At 53.9% G+C, this 18,907-nt stretch overlaps 1 protein-coding gene across 1 annotated transcript in view; it reads right to left on the minus strand.

Annotated features, from left to right (window-relative positions):
* The window catches only part of LOC136005848 (hydrocephalus-inducing protein-like), a 131,433-nt gene that overhangs the window by 22,016 nt on the left and 90,510 nt on the right, over positions 1-18,907 (minus strand). Inside the window, exons 35-46 of the mRNA XM_065663742.1 lie at positions 18,570-18,788; positions 17,073-17,133; positions 15,461-15,696; positions 14,778-14,878; positions 13,506-13,509; positions 12,751-12,915; positions 11,224-11,376; positions 8,190-8,428; positions 6,439-6,682; positions 4,195-4,338; positions 2,375-2,518; positions 1,328-1,641 (exon numbers count right to left, since the gene is read on the minus strand). Of these exons, the coding sequence (XP_065519814.1) occupies positions 1,328-1,641; positions 2,375-2,518; positions 4,195-4,338; positions 6,439-6,682; positions 8,190-8,428; positions 11,224-11,376; positions 12,751-12,915; positions 13,506-13,509; positions 14,778-14,878; positions 15,461-15,696; positions 17,073-17,133; positions 18,570-18,788 (2,024 nt within the window). The remainder of the gene's footprint in view (positions 1-1,327; positions 1,642-2,374; positions 2,519-4,194; positions 4,339-6,438; positions 6,683-8,189; positions 8,429-11,223; positions 11,377-12,750; positions 12,916-13,505; positions 13,510-14,777; positions 14,879-15,460; positions 15,697-17,072; positions 17,134-18,569; positions 18,789-18,907) is intronic.

Below are 18,907 nucleotides of genomic sequence, written 5' to 3' on the forward strand. Positions count from 1 at the left end.
AATGTGTGCGACTGATCCTGGGAGTCTCTGATGACCAGCTCCAGCAAGGTCCCAGGTAAGGAAAGTTCCAGTCTTTGATCTCCCCTTCATGAGACCTGATGTTTGATTCCCTCCATGTCAGACTGAGCTAGAGCTGATAATTTAGAATACCAACAGTGCTTAGTGTGGACCAGAAATAACATCTGACACGCTGCTCTTCTGCAGGCTCCTAATGAACACTTTGAGGTGATAACACCTTGGAGACCATCTTCATTTCCAGCTCTGGCACACAGCATCCCATGGTGTCTGCGGAGCACCCCGGAGTGCTCCAGTGCCCTAGTCGTCTCCCCCAAGCCCTCCTAATAGCCACAGCTCATCTCCAGTTCCCAAGAGGTCACCTCCTCCGAGTCAGATCCCAATTCCCTTCACACAGCTGCTTCTTGATCATTTCCCTTGTTTGTAATAACAGCGCTTCAGTGCCACGTGGTGAACTTTGCTGGGTTTCCTAGGGCATTACTGAAAACCATTTGCTACCGTCCTTCAAACTGCCCAGAGCAGACTTTTGTGCTATGCAGAGAAGCCGCAGCAGAAGGAGCACTAGGAATGTGCTTCTAGATGTGCTTCAGCACCACTACAAGTTTGCTCTTGGCCTTGGAAACCGTAGACCACCACTGCATGGTCCTCCTTCCCAGGGATGTCCATACAAGGGCTCCCTCCAGCATCTACATCTGGACCTAAAGTCACAGCAGAACCTGCCATTCCTCACTAAAACTCTACATAGCTCTTCTGTGAATGTGACGTGCAGTTCAAGAGATGAACACTCACTTCAAGGGGCTGTTTGCCTCAGGCCACGAAGATCTGAGAAAGCAGCTTTCTACATCAGCCCTCCTGCCCCCAGGAACCCATACAGGCCTACAGCAAAGCAGAGCAAGGGACTGCGACAGCAGTGTGTCACTCTGATGGCAGTGCCTGGGTAGGATCTTAGTACAAAATGACAACAGATGGGCTTAGCAGGGAAGGACACCTTCTACATCCGCTTCTCCAAGTGCCGAAGCATGCCTTTGCAGCTGCAGAGATAAAGCAGGACTCCAGCTTATGGCTATGTGAAAAGGGTCAGTAGTGTCCTGCAGTCCCAGCCTGGCTGGAGAATGCTGTCTCCTTCCCAGCATCAAACCGGTGGAGATCACCTGTTCCCTGAGCACCTTGGCTGAGCACAACTGAGAGGTGTGATTTCCTCAAGGGAAGGTTGAAAACAATTTGGCAGATCAGGCAAATGGCCTCAGGCTTTGCAAACCACAATCAGGACACCAGGAAGAAGAGCTTCCAGGAGGGGGAGAGGTGCGCATACCTCACTGGGTTCACCTGGCTGTCCTTCAGGAATGCCCAGTGGTACTGGACAACCAGTGGGCTGCAGTTGGTCATCTCCATGTAACGCACATCCTTGGTGTCATTCAAGATGCAGCCAAAGTCCACGGCCGTGGTCTGGATCTGGAGATTCGGGAAGTAGACTTCTCCCCGGACGGTGACCTGCTCTTCGTGAGGATGCTCCAGGAACTTGATCTTCAGAGCCTTCTCCGCTGCCCGGATAAGCAAATCCTCCTCATAAGCAGGGTTAAATCCGATGCAGAGTTGAAGTTCCTCCCCTGTCCTCAGCTTCATGGGCTGCAAGCAGATGAAGAGAAAATGTTCAACGTGTGACCCCAACACGGGCTTCTCGCTTCATCCTTCATTTTCTTCACGCTGTCTGACCAAGCACCGCACTTTTTTCTGAAGCTGCCTGAGGCTCACGGTTCTGTGCTCTGCACCAATACAAGAGGAAATCCACATTGGTCTCCTGAATTCTGGAGCCGCAGAAGCCACCTGCTAAACACAACCAAAGCAGCACTCTGGCACCCAGGCCTTCGCCCTCACTCTGGAGGAACTCCTTTAGCCTGCAGCACAGCGGTGGCTGCACCTCTGACAACACGTGCACTGCAGAGCCCATGCCCAACACCTTCCGCACACACCAGGGCAGGAGCCAGACAGCAGCTGGAGAAGCCTACCTCAGCCTTCCCAAAGGCAGGGCTGCCCTCAAAGACAGCAAGCTGTTCCCCAGCTTATCTGAGGATGGCTGCTGGAGAGCTGGCATGCCTTCCAGCAGACACCTTTCCTACAGCTTGCCCACAGCTGGGTGCCTGCTCCCTCCTCCCCCTGTCTTCAAGCCAGGAGGTCTCTTCCCGATTCAGATGGCATTCTGTTTCCTTCAGCAGCTCGTTTCATATCTGATTTAGCTCGGGCCACTTTACTGCAGACTCTACAGAACACACTTCCATCATGGAGGACCTCCCAACAGAGACACACCACCACGTTCATCCCCCTTCAAAGCCCAGCAGCAAGACAGTCCGGGGCTGCTCACCTGAGCATCTGCAGGGAGAGGCTGCTGGTCCGCAGTGCAGATGGAGAAGGGCTGCTCTAAGGCAAGGACCACGCTGAGGGGCAGCGAGCACATGTTCTTTACAGAGAGAGGCTTGTACATCACAGCCAGGACATCACCGGGGTGCTACAGAAACAGGAGACAAGAAAAAATGACCTTGAAGTGGCCATGGACCTCCTCCCCTTCAGACGCATTTCAAATTTTCCAACCCCAAAAGTGCATCCATCTCTATTTACTCTTTTGATTGGTTTCTACCCCTCTGCAAAGTTTGTCCTCCAACTCTAGCAGACGCTTTCGCGTTTAGAACCCACAGCCTTCCCCAGGGGACAGGGAAACAGTCTCGCGTACAGATGAGGGAGCAGCCCCCCAGAGGAGGCAGCTGCTTCAGCAAGATCCAAAACAGAAAGTGAACCCACTCTGGCTCCAGTTGTGTGTCCTCTCCTGCCCAGAGAGCACACACAGGCACAAGGCACAAGGCCATTTCCACTCCCATACAGTAGTTTCTTACCACCCTATCAGCTATGCCAGGCCCGCAAGGCAGTGATGCTGCTCAGAGGAGGCAAGCAAGCAGGATATGGCCTGCAGCGGACAGCCTGCAGCAGCCCGAGGTCAGCTTTGAACATTCACGGGCACATGCAGACAGCTCCAAACCTCAACAGTCTGGCCGCAACCTGCTGCCCCTGCTCCACTGACAAGATGTTGCAGCCTCAAAGCTAAGCTCAGCCTAAGCCTTTTCCTCCTGTCCATGCATTGCTCCGCGCTTCCTGCATGGTTTATCTAAACTAGACAGTCTTTGGGAAACTAATTGTGGATGCATTGGCATCCAACTCCTGCAGTGTCGCAGCACGCAACACATGGGAGCATGTGGCATCAAGCAGACCACAGGCAGACATCAGGGGGAGCTGAAAAGCTTCTGATTAGATGTGAACCGCCTGCTCACAGGATTTGTGCTTCTCTGGAAGCCTGGGAAGTGGAGGAGAGACCTGAAACCGCAGAAACTAAATCATGAGCTATCTGCTCTTTTTCAGACACCTCGCGCGAGGGGGAAAGGTGATGCAGGAGTCGGGATCCAGACACTAAAGGGCACACACGTTGCACTGGTGCTCTCATCGCTGCAGCTGAAGGGCACTCGTGGGTCCTTTGAAGAAGGTGAGGCTTGGGAAAGGCAAAGAGGCAGCACCCATACCGACGGCAGGGAAGGCAAAGAGGCGCAAGAGATGCCAGTTTTTCCTCATCAGCTTGAGGAGTTGACAGGAATCTCAGCTTTTCTCAGCTTCCCTACACGATCGCTGCTCGGACATCACCACACCTTGGAAGATCCTCAAAACCCTGACTACAGACACTGGCGTCTCTCTAGAGGGGGGCATGCTCCCCCTCGCCAGAGCAGCTGTAATCTCAGTTCTACCTGGCTCAACTTAGAGAACAGCCTCATCTCTAGCAGCATCCTCACTCCTCTCACCACCACCTCAGGGAGGGTGAGGAGGGATCTGCTCTCCACCTGCAGCCCCAGCACACCAAGTGGCTCTTCCAAAGCCCACGCTGCTCTCACGGGTCCCACACCTCAGCCCGTGCCCTTGGCTCAGCAGCTCAATTCTGTCTCCACCTCGAGAAGGGCAGAATAGAGCTGCGGAGACTGTCCCCAGCCCCACAGGGGTGAAATAATGATCTTGGCATTCATGACAAAAGCTGGGCCTGGCTCAAGTCAACAGCCAAAGCTCTGTGGACTTGGAGAACTTCCTCCTTAGGACACAGGCACACCCCAGCCACACCAGTCAGTGCCAGGATGCAATGCAGAGACTCACCTTCTCCACCCGGAAAGTGATTTCTCTGCTGGATATTTGCAGAGCAGGAGCAATGAACTCGCACGTGACGTCCACCTGCACGATCAGATTCTTCACTCCCTCCTTGCCCACGATGGCGTGACACAGCAGCTTCTCCTTCACCACCTGCATGCGAGCCACACGGCCCCCAGCGGGTGTTATCAGGGTGTCCACAAAACACACTGCATCTTTGAGCCGCCCACCCACACGCCCCATTACTGCATGAAGTTACAGCCATTGGTCTCCTCAGGAGCCCTCTCTTCTTTATAAGCTGCATCCTCTTTGTTCTGCACTCACGCGTCCCTCGTGTTACAACCCAACCACCACAAAAGGCCCTCAGGAGTCTTGTGCTGCCTACAGCTCTCAGAACAATCCCTGCCCAAACGGTTATTGCTTTGCTTTGTCCCACTGCCAAACAAAATGCTTACCGAAAACTGTAGGAACTCATTAAAAAAAAACAAACCAGACTGTATGAAGGGAAACAGGGGATAGAAGGATCAATGCCAGCAAATCCTCCCTTGCAAGTTTAGTGGAAAGGATCCCTGGGAAAACCCCAGACAGACAGCCTGCCTTCCTAGGATGTACTGTGTCCCCCTAGACCTGCCTGTAAAACAAACCTCCCCAGGAAAGAGATGTCTTCAACCTGGCATGAAAACCCTCTACTTAAGCTGGATGCTCTTACATCCAAGACTTTTCCTGATTCCTCCTCATGGTTTCACTTCCCCACATTCCTCCCTTTTTTCCTCTCTCTTCCCTCTGATAGACCACCACAACCCAACTCCTCCTCAGAGCCTAGAGACGTCAGAATCACCTGTGCTGCACGTGCACCACAGGGTCTTGGGCTTCTAACCAGCCTCAAGAGTATGAAGTTCTCGAGACCTAGGTAAGGTGGAAGACCCAATCCCAGGCTCTTGGCTTGGACTGCACGAGCCAGGTAGCCACAGCTGAGCTCACAGATGCCCATTTGGCTTTCCAGGAAGGCACCCTCACCAGTGGCCTGACCATTTCCCTTCTGGTTCCTTCTTCCCTCTTCAGCAAAGCCTCATGGGCTCAGGACTGCACACGGACAGTCCCATCGGAGTCAACCAGCTGAGAGAACAAGTCTTCCTCAAGCTACCACTCAGGCAATCCTTTAAAACACCTCTCAAACTCTAGCAGCAGCAGGAGCTTAATGCACATTTATTCCCCATTCACTTAAACACTTGTGCCCAGTGCTCCTGGAGCCAGGGAAGGCACACCGGGGTCAGACGGCAGCTCCTCTGCAGAGCTGGATTTCCCCCGGAGAGAAGGGTCCAGGGAGGAGAACACTCAGTGACCCTGCTGAAATCTGCCCCTCTGAGCTGCAACCCAATGGTGCTGCAAGACCTGCCTGCCCTCGGCACACGGGGGCTGGCTGAGGGAGCGGGGCGAGCGCTGATGGGAATACTGACACAAGTCAAGCTCTCAGTTCTAATGATCCCTGGAACACTTTCCCATGTGGATGGACATCATTCGGATCATTAGAGCTGGCACACTGGGTTCATTTCTCTCGTCCCGGTCTCCGGGCCGGACAAGCTCCCGGCCCGTGTCTGTCTACAGAGGAAAATCAATGCTGCTCCCAGACACTCCCTACCTTCCTGGGTGTTTTGTTTCACTCGCTGCTTCCCCACACAGACAACTGGCCATTTCTTTAGTTACTTTCTGCCTGGGCTCCCAGTCTACCTCTAACTTTAAGGCCAGCTGAGAAAACTGGGGCTGCTCAGCCTGGAGAAGAGAAACCGCGGGGAGACCTCAGAGCAGCCTTCCACTAGCTGAACGGGGCCTACAAGGATGCCGGACACGGACTCTTCTCAGGGACTGCAGCAACAGGACAAGGGGTAATGGACTTAAACTCAAACAGGGCGAGTTCAGGTTAGATACAAGGAAGAGGTTCTTCACTGTGAGGATGGTGAGGCACTGGCACAGGTTGCCAAAGCAGTGGTGAATGCTCCATCCCTGGCAGGGTACAAGGCCATGCTGGACAGAGCCTGGGGTGACAGTGCCTTCAGGCCATGTTTTGCTACCACCAAGTTGGCTTTATGGTAGCCATGGAACTCAAAAAGCCTCAGCAACTGATGGTGGCGAGCATGGAAAGCAACTGGTGCTGCCACGGTAACTTATGGCAGGAAACCAGGTTCTCAGAAGCACTTGCCCATTTGCTCAGGCAAATGTCAAGGGGCTGCAGAAATGCCCTGATGCAGAACTCACCTGGGGGGTGCTGCAGGAGCCTTTCAGCACCACCTCCGCTGTCTGGCCGGGCATCAGCTCCGTCCTCAGCGGCTGAAGCTTCAGCACGGGGCCACAGGAGGAAACCTTGCCCTTGCTCTTACTGATGCGAGGGAGACGCTTGCGCTGCTTAAGTGTGGTGCCACCTTCTGTGGTCCAATAGAGCAGATGGGTGCGTCGTCCTTTGTTTGTCATCTTGAAGCGGTAACAGCAGGGATCCAGGCTAGAGGAGAAGCAGAGACACAAAATGGCAGGGGAGCTGCTATTTGCCACTGGTCACCCAGCTTCAGCACCCTGAGGGCACGACCTGACTGCACACTCGGCTTCACCAAAAGCCAGACCTTGGCTGCCCCTAGGTTTGTCACCATCCAGCAGCTGCTCTGCTGGCACCCTTCCAGCAAGGAAGAGCTTCGTAAAGAGCCGGCCCCACATGCAAGTAGCTGGAGGAACAGCCTCGCTGCCACTCCACCTTCCCCTTGGGAGCTGTTGTTCATGCCTCTGAGGCGTCTCGTAGGGAGCATCCAACCCTCATTGCCCCCAACGTACCACCCTCTGGTGGCGGCTCTGCAGCCGACAGCAATGGCAACAGCTCCAAACTGAGCCCGCGGGCAAAGACATAAAGGGGGGCAGAAGACAACTACATGAATCACATGGACACTGTCCCCTCCATTGTGCAGCCAGCTTGTGGCTGCACTGAGCACAGGAAACTCTGGACAAGCACCAACCTCCCTGCGATGTCCCTGCGTACGTGGAGGGCTCGTGGGTGCGTATTTTACCTCTCCAAATCTATCCCAAGTACTTAAGGTAGGATTAAGCTGCTCTTTCTACCCCAAGAATTCAGGTATCGGAGCACCACGGACCCTCTTTGCAGCCACAGAAAGGAAGAGCCACCCCAAGAAGACTGTTCTTCTTCTCTGAGGAGGTCTCCCACACAAGGCAAACAGCACTTTTTTCCTCCTGCTTTCAAGAACATGACTGGTTTCAGACACACACGTTGGGACCACTGAATCCTCTCCTTCCAGCTCACCAATTTCAATCGAGACTCTTCATTTATCCCACTCCACCTCAGCAGACTTCCACACTTCCACACTTCCTCCCCCTTCCAGAGCTGGTCCTGCATCCACACTCGCTTGCCCGTGCCTCGGGAAGCAGGCAGGAGAAACCAGGGAAGAGCCACCACGTCTAATAAAGATCAACCGGGCACGGAGTGGGGTAGAGGAGCCAACTGGGGGATGACACAGGGCAAAGAAATTCTGCTGCTCCTCCAGGGCTCCTGGCCAGAGGGGAAATAAACCAGCGCCATTCATTCAGTCGAGGAGCTGCTAACAAGCTACTGCCCAGGCTTGCTGCTGCTCTGAGATCTTACTCCAGACGGAATGGCAAAGCAAGCAATATCACTGCAGAGAGAAACATGTCTGTACTTGTAAGGCAGCATTTCTCAGCTGGAGGCTTCCAGGACCTGCTCTCTTCCTCCAAATCTTTGTTTGATAAAGTGAGGAGACAAATGGATTATGACTAAAGACAATTCAGCAACAACTTAGCAACTGCTCTCCAGCTCGGTGGCTTTCAGAGTACCTACTGACTTGCAGATGGCCATAAAATGTTTCCAAAGGAAGCCCTGTGGCTTCAGGGAAGCAGAGCCAGGACTGTGAGCACTGAAGAAGCTTGAGGGACTGCAGCAGAACTCCTCCTTGCTGAGCCCATGGGGAAGTGGGAGCTGAGAGATTCCCTACCTGAAGCAGGGTGCCAGGTTGAGCTCCGGGCCAAAGGGTTTGTCAATGACAATCGTGGTGCCAACGCCAACAGCCTGGACGGGGATGACGTAGGCACGACTGTTCTCAATGAACAGCACCACCTCGTCCTTGAATTGCTCCGTGTCATCCAAGTTTGCAGTGACAGCCAGAGACACCTCGGCCTTGGCAGGGATCACTCCCTGACTGGGTCCAACGGTCCAGCACGAGTCTGCACCAGCCTGGAAGACAAACAACACTCATTTAGGACGGAAACCACGGACCTGGCTGCCACCAGCCAAGGCCTGCCCAGGCAACACGTTCACACCGAGCCAGTGGGTGTGAAGATTCCACTGACATTCATGTACAGCTTCTCTGGCTCGTGCTGACACAGGGCAGCTCGCTTGGAAAGGAGCCCTGAGAGCTCCGCTCCAAACGTGAATCTGAGAGTCTGCTCCCTGACAAAGCTCATTTATCAGAGCTTGGCAACAAGCCCGCCAGAAAATTGTACCCCAGAAACTATTCCTGAGGAATGAGGATGGGGGTCTCGACGGAGCCAGACCTTCAACTCCCTGGCGTGACCCAGCACAGCTCTGCTGGGCCCGCCCAGGCCAACAGCCCAGGCCAGGGGAGGACGATTTGCATCCTCTCCTCATTTTTTCAGTCAGCATCTGCTCTGGCTCCAAGGGGCAGCACCGTGCACTGCTGAACAGGAGACCTGCCAGGGCCACAAGGCTCTGCCGAGACACATTCCCTTGGGTTTCTAGGTCAGCTTCTGCCTGCCCCCAATCCAGCCTGTGTCTCAGAGACAAGAAACCTCTTGGAGCCACGCTACAAAATACCCCCACTTTCAAGACAAGTACCCAACCTCTGATAACATCTCTGCTACTTGCTTATCCTTGAGTGCGCCGCAAAATGATGCCGTAGCTGCATGCACTGCATGCACAAAGACAGCGGCTATTTCTGACCCTATAGCAGCTTCTTGTACTATTGGGCATCAGAGCTCCTGAGTAACCAGTAAGGGCTGGGATCCACCACTTCAGAAGTTCGCCACGATAATCAGAATCTTATCCCAGCACAGACGTCCATTGTGAATGAAAGCTTCCACAATCTGGTTACAATGGACACCAGTGTGCAGCTGACGGATGGAGGGAGGGAAGGAGAGAGGGAGGAAGGGACGGATAGCTTCCCCAAGGGATGACTGAGGAGACACCACAATCAGCTCTCTTGAATCTGTTTACAGATGAGTCACTGAAGTGATCTGGTCACTCTGGCCTTGCACAAGTGGCAGAGGAAGCAGAACTCCACGTTACAAATGCAGCTGCACTTGATCAAGCCGTAGCTCTAGCGAGAGCCGTAGCTCTAACAACAGCATTCCCATTCCCGTAGCTCTAACAACAGCATTCCCATTCTCAGTCAGGCTGAGTCACTGTCCTCGTAGGGCTGCTCATGAAGGGGAAATAAACCCCGTCCTGCACCAGCTGGCTGCACAGCCTTGTCCCAGGTGGTTCAGCATTCCCGGTGGGGGGGACCCTCTGTTCTTCATTTCAAAGCTGCTCCTTATCCACACAAACAGCCAGTGGCAGGAAACAGCCCAAAAGCACCCCGAGCCCTGCAGGAGGCGGAGATCAGAGCCTGAGGCTGGCTACATGCTCCCGCCAACAACCGGCCTCCTCCTGCCTCCTCAGCATCAGCATCTCCTCAGCACAAGCACCGGGACCACTGTGGTTTAGCCTCTGCCCCGAGCACCGTCAACGGGATGTTTTACGGGATCAAGGGGCAGAGCTTGTCTCCATTTGTGCTCCCTGTCCACAGCTCACCCCTCCATGATCGCATCTGCCCTCCCTGCCAGGCAGGGACACCACTCTGCGCATCGCGGCTCTCCAGGGCACGGCTACAGCTTGCCCAGCTGCTGCCAAGCACAACATTTAAGAACCAAACTGCTCCTGCTTTGCCTTTGGGAAAAGCTCTCAGCTTGCTTCTAGAAGCACAGCTGTCTTGAAGACTTCTAACCCTCTGTAATTCAGTTGCCAATAGGCACAGCGCAACAGGACATGTTTGCTTTCCCCTGACGAGCCGAGTAACAATTGCTTTGCTTACCAGCAAGTAAGAAAGGGCACTGAAGGAGGCAGCTGCTGAGGGCACTGGGGTGCTTGCTCTTTGCAGAGGTCAAAAGCAGATTTTTATGGTGCGGACAAAGCAAGCTGCCTGCGAATCCCCCACTTTGAGGTTCTATTTAACCCCCAAACGCCTGGAAAAGCAGCAGGAGGGAAATTCAGCCCCCTCCTCCTTGCCCAGGGGGCTGAGCCTGTGCTCTCACACCCTGCTGCATGCCTCATGCGCAGACACAACCAAGTCCCCAGCCACAGGCCTGCGTGAAGCGGCTCCAGAACTTCAACAACCCAGCCTGCAGAAGAACAAACCTCCTCTCAAGCCCCTCACAGACGCCCCTCCGGTGGGGAGCACCCCCCAGACCCAGCACACGAGCCCTTCCTGGCTGCATCAGCCCCTGTCAGAAGACCCCACAACCTCCTTCTGCTCCGCAGCCTGTTCCACCGTGCCGCCTCCAGGAATTAAACAGCCTCTTTCTGCAGCCACATGCTCTACAATGTTACAGAGCACACAGGCTCTGCAGGTACACAACCCTTACAAGTCTGCTTCTGGGCAACAACCCAGCTGGTTTGACCCCCGAGGAGGTGTGAAACCCACTTCACCGTAAGCGCCTTGAGGACAGACCTCTCGGTTCCAAAAACAAAGACTCTCACAGCTAAACGCCTTCCACAAAATAAAGGGAGAACTTGCAGAAATGAACTCCTTTCTGCTCAAACATCTCTGCAAACTCTGTTTTACTGACGGGTGCCCCAGCTACAAGTGCCCCCGGAGCCAGGCTCCTCTTGCTGCACTCGGATGGAACATCTGGCTTTCTCTCTCAGACACATCTCAGTGACGTGGAAATGTTGCATAGAAATAAGTGCTCCAGTCACAGGCTGCTATGGGCCACTCACTTGCTCTGGAAAACAGCCCCAGCGACACTTACCATCTTTGCCGAGAAGGATGCGGGGATGACAGACTGATTGGAGAGGTGGAGGGTCCGGGAAGCATCTTGTAGAACTTGGATGCTGCCAAAATTTATCTCACTTGGGTGCACGTGGACAACTGGTCCTTCTCCAGTGCTCAATAAATGGATTTCCTGCTCCAGGAGGCAGGCAGGAAAGAGAAAAAAACAACAGGGAAGGTTTAGAATGACTGGACAGCTCTAAGGGGGCTCGTAGGCTGAGGGAATTCTGACTGTTTGAAGCTGTCAGGGTTGTGAGGCTGAAACAGGAAGGCTGGAGCAAAGGTGGCACCTGGAGTGGTCCCTGCGGATCTGAAAGCCACAAGATCCCATTATGAGGGGATACAGAACCCCCATCTCCCACACATGCTTTTCACACCTCCTCCATGCTCTCAGCTCTCCTTCCGCTACTCTGTGCCTACGCCTGCTCCTTGTACTGCTCCATCATGCCATAAACCACCCTCCCTGACTGCTGCGGCTGCACAGCCACACTGCACAGGAACTTCTTCAACCTTCCCAAAGCTTCTCCTGTGAAAACCAGTAGAGGCTGGAAGCAAAGCTCTTCTCAGCAGAGATCATGCAAGTTAGTTGCCTCTCATTTGTGCTTGTGTGCATTCCTGGTATTACTTCTTTATTGCACCAAGACATTCATTATTAATTGCATCATTCGAGCAGTATTTTTTTCTGCTGACAGCCTGAGACCCAAAAGTTTGTTCCTGCAGAAGGGGCACAAACTAGCGGAGGAGGAATGTGGATCCTTTTGCTAAACCCCCTTCTCACATCACTAAAACCAATGAGAATTTATCCAGTCTGGCGGGATTTCCCCAGCTCCAAACACCCCAAGCCTTAACCAGGCTTGTAGAGCCTGAAGAAGGGAGGGATCTGGGGAGACCTTAAAGCACCTTCCAGTGCCTAAAGGGGCCAACAAGAAACCTTGAGAGGGGCTTTGGATAAGGGCCTGCGGGGACAGAACAGGGAAAGACGGCTCTAAATTGACGGGGGGGGGAGGGGGTGGTGATCAATATGGGATCCTGGGAAGAAGCTCTTCCCTGTGAGGGGTGGTGAGGCTCTGGCACAGGTTGCCAAGAGGAGCTATGGCTGGCACAGGCTGCCCAGAGGAGCTATGGCTGCCCCATCCGTGGCACTGTTCAAGGCCAGCTTGGATGTGGCTACCAGCTCCCGAAGCTGCACTCAAGCCATATGGCAGACCTAGAGGAAATGACACCCAGAAACTCCCATTTGTGCAGGCAACACCCAGCCAGGTTTTGACCAGCATTTGCGGGCTGCGAGCAGCAGCCGAGCACGAGCGCAGCGCCTTGAGGATGGATTGACCGGGCACAGGGTCACTCAGTCCCATGTCTTCTCCAGGCATTAGTGTTGCTTATGCCACGAATGCCTTCTTTCCTTGTAGACAACAGCCATAGATCATTTTCCCTGGAAGAACCCCTGTACGCTCTACATCCCACCAAGATGAGAGGCACAAAGGCACACGTCTGCCCCAGCACTCACCAGTGGGGATTCTTTACTCCCAAACACCGCAACATGAGCAACGGTGTCCTGCTTTCCCGTCACCTGGACTTCCAGTGTGAACGGGATCTCCACCGAGCTGTGAGGCTGGATAATCCCACGGGGCTCAGGGCTGGAGTACCACACAGCAGCAGCATCCTTGTTCTCCTATAAGGGACAGAACCAAACACGGCTTCAGACTGACCTTTGAGGAAACTTTCAACTCTTTAACATCTACCACAACGCCAACTCACACACGTGTCTAAAAATGCCTAGGAGAAAGCAGAAAGGCACAACTCAAGATGCAAGACATGTATGGGTTCAGCATCCTGAGGGGGGCCAACAGCTGCTGCCTCCACAACCCCCCGTCCCGTGCTGGCAGCCTCCTTGCAGCAGCTTTTCACAACCCTACAAGTTCTCCCGCATTGAAAGCATCCCGAAGACTTGAATATAATCTGCTTCCTGCAGAGTTTAAGCTGCTTCCTGGAGTTGATATTCAGGTAGCTTCCTGTTCCCAGCAAACCTTTAGGGTTGAATACAAACCAGCAACATCTTAACCAAACCCGGTTTTTCCCTAACAAACCCCTAGGTGACATTGGAGGCAGGAGGCGGATGCGATGCCAAACCTGAGGAAGAGCCCAGTAGCAGCCTGGAAGGTTGCTGTCGTTCACAAGGGTCAGCATCTGCTGGTAAGGGACTTTGAGAGAGCATCGTCCAAAGGTCAGAGCCGGGTGGAGCACTCGCAGCGGGGGAATTACACATCTAGGCAGAGAGATGAGCAAAAGGGAATTAGATTCTGACACAGCGTTGCTTACTTGTTTACTTCTCAATGAGCACCAAATGGAGCACGACCCATTTGTCACCGTCAAATAGACATTTGATACGCCTACAGTGAGAAACAGCCTTCAACTTCTTTTTACCCAACAACCTCTTGCAAAAGAGGGGCAGACCCTGAGTCTCAGCATCACAAAAGCTGCTCAGTGCCCAGGCAGAGCACGGTGCCCTGTCCCAGGTCAGCTTTGCCCCTCCTTTGCCCCAGGAGGCTCGCAAGGACCCTCTCAATGGCCCCAGCGAGGTGTGAGCTCTGAGGGAGCTTTCCCACCGAGGAGCAGCGCTCGCCAAGGCTCCAGGAACACCAGACTCCAGTGTCTCAGGGAAAACACCGCTGTGTCCCTGCCTGAAATCCAGCCCTTTACCCCAGCAACGCAGGGTGCAGGCCACTACCTGCCCTGCACCGCGAGCGATAACCCTCTCCCAGGCCCTGTGGCTGCCTTGGTCCTTTCCCCACGGGTCCGCACGCCAGCTGCTCCCATTTGCACTTGTTCTACACAACTGCAGCCCAGGCACTGACTGCACAACTCTGCCCGGGAGAGGGAACAGCACCGGTGAAATGCATCCCTCTTGCCGTTGAACTGACGCCCACCGCAGCACAACAGGCCTGAATGTGGCTGAAGCAAGAACAACTTTGAGCTTAACTCCGAGAACATCAATGCTCAGCAGAGCCAGACGGAAGCACAAAAACCTGAGCTCACCTTCCACACCAAGGACTACTTTGTCACAAGATCTCGCCTTTACTTTTCCCTCACCAGTCTTGCCCTAAGCCCCTTGCCCGTCTGCACGGCCCCTCCTTAACTGAGGCAGACAACAGCTTGCAGCAGCTGCTTGCTGTGGCCCAAACCAGTCCTGGATTCTGGCCACAACCCAGCACAAGTCCAGCACTTGCAGGAAGGAGGAGAGGCGGCCCTTTGGAAACATTACACCTCAAGCCCCCAGAGCAGGCCGATAAGGAATATAATCACAGTTTCCTGTAGGAGAAGGCCCTGGGCCGTGCCTGTGGCTGAGCACAAGTGCTGCTCATCATGGACTGCTTTCCATGCGCTGCTGTTCTCCTGTCTAGCTGGGCAGAACTAGCTCATTGAGCAATGCTCCTCATTTGGAGCTGGAGCCAGCCAGCTCTATGCAAGGCAGCACCACTTGCTTCTGGCAGATGCATAGGGAAAGAAGAGGGGCTGCAAGGGAAGCGTTGGTACCTGGCTCTGACGGGCAGTGATAACACCTCTCTGCCAACACCATCCACATCAACCACCAGGGCCAGCTTGTATCTCTTCACGGTGTTGGAGCACAGGGTGACCTGGAAGACAAGAGCATCAAATACTTCATCACTCCCAAAACCCATCGGCCATATGCAGTGCCCTCCACATCTCCTTCCACAGCAAGGAAAGGGAGGATTTAGTAGATATGAGGAAGATGAGGTATCAGGAAGAAGTTCTTCCTTGTGCGGGTGCTGAGGCCCTGGCACCGGTTGCCCAGAGAAGCTGCGGCTGCCCCATCCCTGGCGGTGTTCAGGGCCAGTTTGGATGTGGCTTGGAGCAGCCTCGTCTGGTGGAAGGTGTCCCTGCCCATGGCAGGGGGCTGGAACGGGATGAGCTGTAAGGTCCCTTCCAACCCAAAACAGGCTAGGATTCTGTGATGTTTGCCTTTAATTCTTCTGCTGGTTCATGTGTAGAGCACAGTCTCTGGCAGTAACAGAAACCTTTGGACAATACCTGAATTACCGAATGCGCTTTGCGTTGCCAGGGCAGATGTAGAGCCCAACACTAGTGCCCAACTCTTACTCGCAGGATGCTCAGAGCCAGCAGTGCTAAAGCCCCCTCAACGCCACCGAAGCTCCAGCTCCACCTCTGAAGCACACAGGGCTGGACTCTTCGCGTACCTGGATATCCAAGTGTCCCTTGGCGCAGATGGTCCCTGTGCAGGGCCTGATAGTAAATTCAGCTGGCTTCTTGGCACCTGGGGCTCGCTTTCTCCACGACGGACCAGTGCTGTCTGACACCTGAGCAAAACTGGTCACGCTGGGTGCTCCCGAGCCGTCCCCAGGAATGCGAAGGTTGAAGTTGAAGGGCACCGAGGAAGTGTTAGTGAGGCGGCAGCACAGGGTGCGAGGAAAGCCTGGGAAAAGGACACAACAGGAGTTTATTATCCCGTGATTCCTGGGGTGGACATCCTGCGCTGATAAAACTGCGCTTGGAGTTTGCCTCCTTTCAATGGCAATTACAGCTGATTGAGAAGCTCTGTGAGGAAGTCGTCGTCAATTACGGTCCCTTTTACGCTTGTCACACAGAAATGCCACTCTGACACAGGTGTCTCTAACTGTGAGGAGCTCTCACCTCCCCCAGACCAGCACCAATTCCTTCTCAACCGTGACGGTGCATCCAGAACATTTACTCTCAAAAGTCAGTCCAGAAAAGTCCCTGTGAACTCCACAAACACTCCCACAGTTTTCGAGAGATAAAAGCAGTATGCTGTCATCGAAGAGATGATCCAGGAAAGGAAAGGAAAGATGAAATTGGCAGCCACAGCATGATGCAGAGCACTCTGAAGCAGCTTCTCCAGACAGGAACCTCGGTGCATCTCCTGGTTTGGGACAATCGAGACCGAGCCTGTGGCAGCTCACGGCCCACTTCACTGGAGGCAAACCTGATGCTTGCTCAAGAACAAGCAGGACCTGTGTCTCACCCTCCCGAAGGAGCGGGGACAAACGGCTATGCTGCACACCGCCTTTCATTACCCCACAAAGGCTGACATGGCTTCAGCTTTGGTACTTGCTTTCCATAATGGAAGCCACTGAGACAATCGCAGCTGATCTGGGGGGTTGAGTTCACGTTTAAACTTGAGACCATCTCAGTGAGAAGTCCTTTGCGAGACTGAGGTGGAGAACCAGAATCTGCATCTCAGTGGAGAAGCTCTGGGTGCACAGCCGCCAGCTCTGTCAGCAGAGCTGGGCTTTTGGTGGGGAAGGAGGAGCCCATGTCTGAAGACATGGGCGCCCAATGCGGAGCTACTGCTTGGCCATGTTACCTGGGAGCTGACAACGAGTTGGCCTCACAGCACTAATTGATTTCTCACGCTAACGGTCAGGTGGGTAAATGGTGCCCTTGCCTCACAACAGCAAAATTCACCCAGGGCACCTACAACTTGCCTTCAACTCCCTTCTCCAGTTGGCCGCGGACAAGAAAGACTTTCACAGTCATTCTGTTGCTGAGGACTGGCAGATTGGGGCTGGACTGACTGTGAGGGACACCAGAGAACACTGACTTTCTACTCCTTCCGTTCTATTTGAACCATTCAATTGGCTCTGTGCCATTCTGTCTGGTTCTGTTTGATCTCATGATGGCAAAATACTGCCTAGCAGCTGGCAGTCCTGGTTTTGACATGCTGAAGGTGGCTATGGAGGAACACAAGTGACAATGCTGTCCTGGACAAGTGCTCCATCTGGGTAAGGCTCAGACCTCCCACCCTGCAGCCCAAGCCCAGGGCACACTCACCAAAGGAGACTTCACCGAAGCGGAGGGACGATACATTGAAATGAAACGCCGGCCCAGTGACACAGCCACTGTGAGGACAAAGGCAGAGGAGACATGGCCTCGGTTAAAGAGAACTGCAAAGCCTTCAGCTTTCCTTACCGTTCCGGTGGGTAAAAGCCGGCCTGAGAACCTCAGGGGGTTTCAAATCAAGCCCTCACCCTCATGCTCAGCACAGCATCCAGGTGGACGGGAGGCAGCCAAAGCAAAGCGGTCAGCAGCCCATAGCTGCTTGTGGGGCTTGGGGCACAGTGTCATGCAGGGTATGCCCCCAAGTTGTTGATGGCCTGAGGAAGGACACCAAACAAGTGATGGCTGCGTGCCTCAGTTTCCCCATCTGTAATGTGTTGGACACAGGGGTGTCCCCAGTAAAGCACACTCAATGTAACTACCCTTCCCAGCCACAGCTTTCCTGCTTTGGCATTTCTTAGCTGGAACCGCTCTTCCCATGGAGTACAGGAACACCTTGCTCAGAAGATCTTGATCCACGCAATCGTTATGGGGGCAGGACTTTGAGACACGAAGCCGGGGGAGCCCCAAACATCCCTTGACAAGAGCCGCAACAGCTCAACAGAGCGGACAGTTGAATCTTGGAGGAAAACATCAGCCAACCACCAGGGCACCAGCTGACCCATCCAAGAGCAACACGTCTTAAACCACCCAACACAGAATCGTCAAATCATCTACGCTGGAAAAGACCTTTAAGATCATCAAGTCCAACTGTCACCCCAGCGCTGCCAAGCCCACCACTAATCCATGTCACTAAGGGCCTTGTCTACACGGTTTGGGAACACTTCCAGGGATGGTGACTCCACCACTGCCCGGGGCAGCCTCTTCTAATGCCTGACCACCCTTTCGGGGAGAAACTGTTCCTAACATCAAGTCTAAATCTGCCCTGCACACACTGAGGCCGTTTCCTCTTGTCCTTTCCCTTGTTACTTGGGAGAAGAGACCAGCCACCTCCTGGCTCCATCCTCCTTTCAAGTAGTTGCAGGCATAACGGAACCTGAACACACCGCATCTCCTCACCCGCCCTTAAATTCAGCAGACTTGAAGGCTCCAAACTCCAGGACTCACCAACATCCACCTGAATCACCACGTGAACCTGCACAGCACCCATTAATTTATTTCATGGTTGATGCCAACCAATGCCAGCTCTGCCTCTCAGCTCAAAATCAAGGACCACAGCAAATGGTGTGTTCAACCCAACCTATTCCATGGCTCCCTCTTGCTGACAATTCCACTTCATTTGCTGCTGCGGTCGCAAGGAGTCAGCGTCAAACTGGAGTCAAGGTTAGTGTGGGCTCCTAGTGTGGGGATGCCAGGATGAGAGCCAAGATCAAGACCTCAGACAAGCCTTTTCTTTCTCTGCTCCATCAGCAAATGAGGCAGGTGGGAGATGACTACCCAGAGAGAGCTACAAATGTGGCCGCCAAGCTCCTAGAACCCTCCTCACCTCACAGTCAGCGTCAGAGGCTCAGGGGATCCCTTCACATTGAACTGGAATTCCTCTGTGAACTGCCCCACGACACTGGCATTGAAGGAGATCCAGATGGCCTGATGATCAAAAGGCAAAAGCATGCCCTCCCGGGGGCCAAAGGTGAAGCAGGAGCCCAGAGCTCTCTCCGGAGAGACCACGCTGAAGGGCGTCTCAGTAACTCCTCTGTTGAGCAGGAACACCTGCAGCAGCAGCGAGAAGGCAACATGGAAATACATGAGGAATCCTCTTTGCTTACAGAAGGCTCACTTCTTTTCTAGTTTAGCAATTAACATCTGTAAAAGGCAGAAGATGCTGAGCG

This window comes from Lathamus discolor, chromosome Z (genome assembly GCF_037157495.1).
Source record: "Lathamus discolor isolate bLatDis1 chromosome Z, bLatDis1.hap1, whole genome shotgun sequence".
Lineage (NCBI taxonomy): Eukaryota > Metazoa > Chordata > Aves > Psittaciformes > Psittacidae > Lathamus > Lathamus discolor.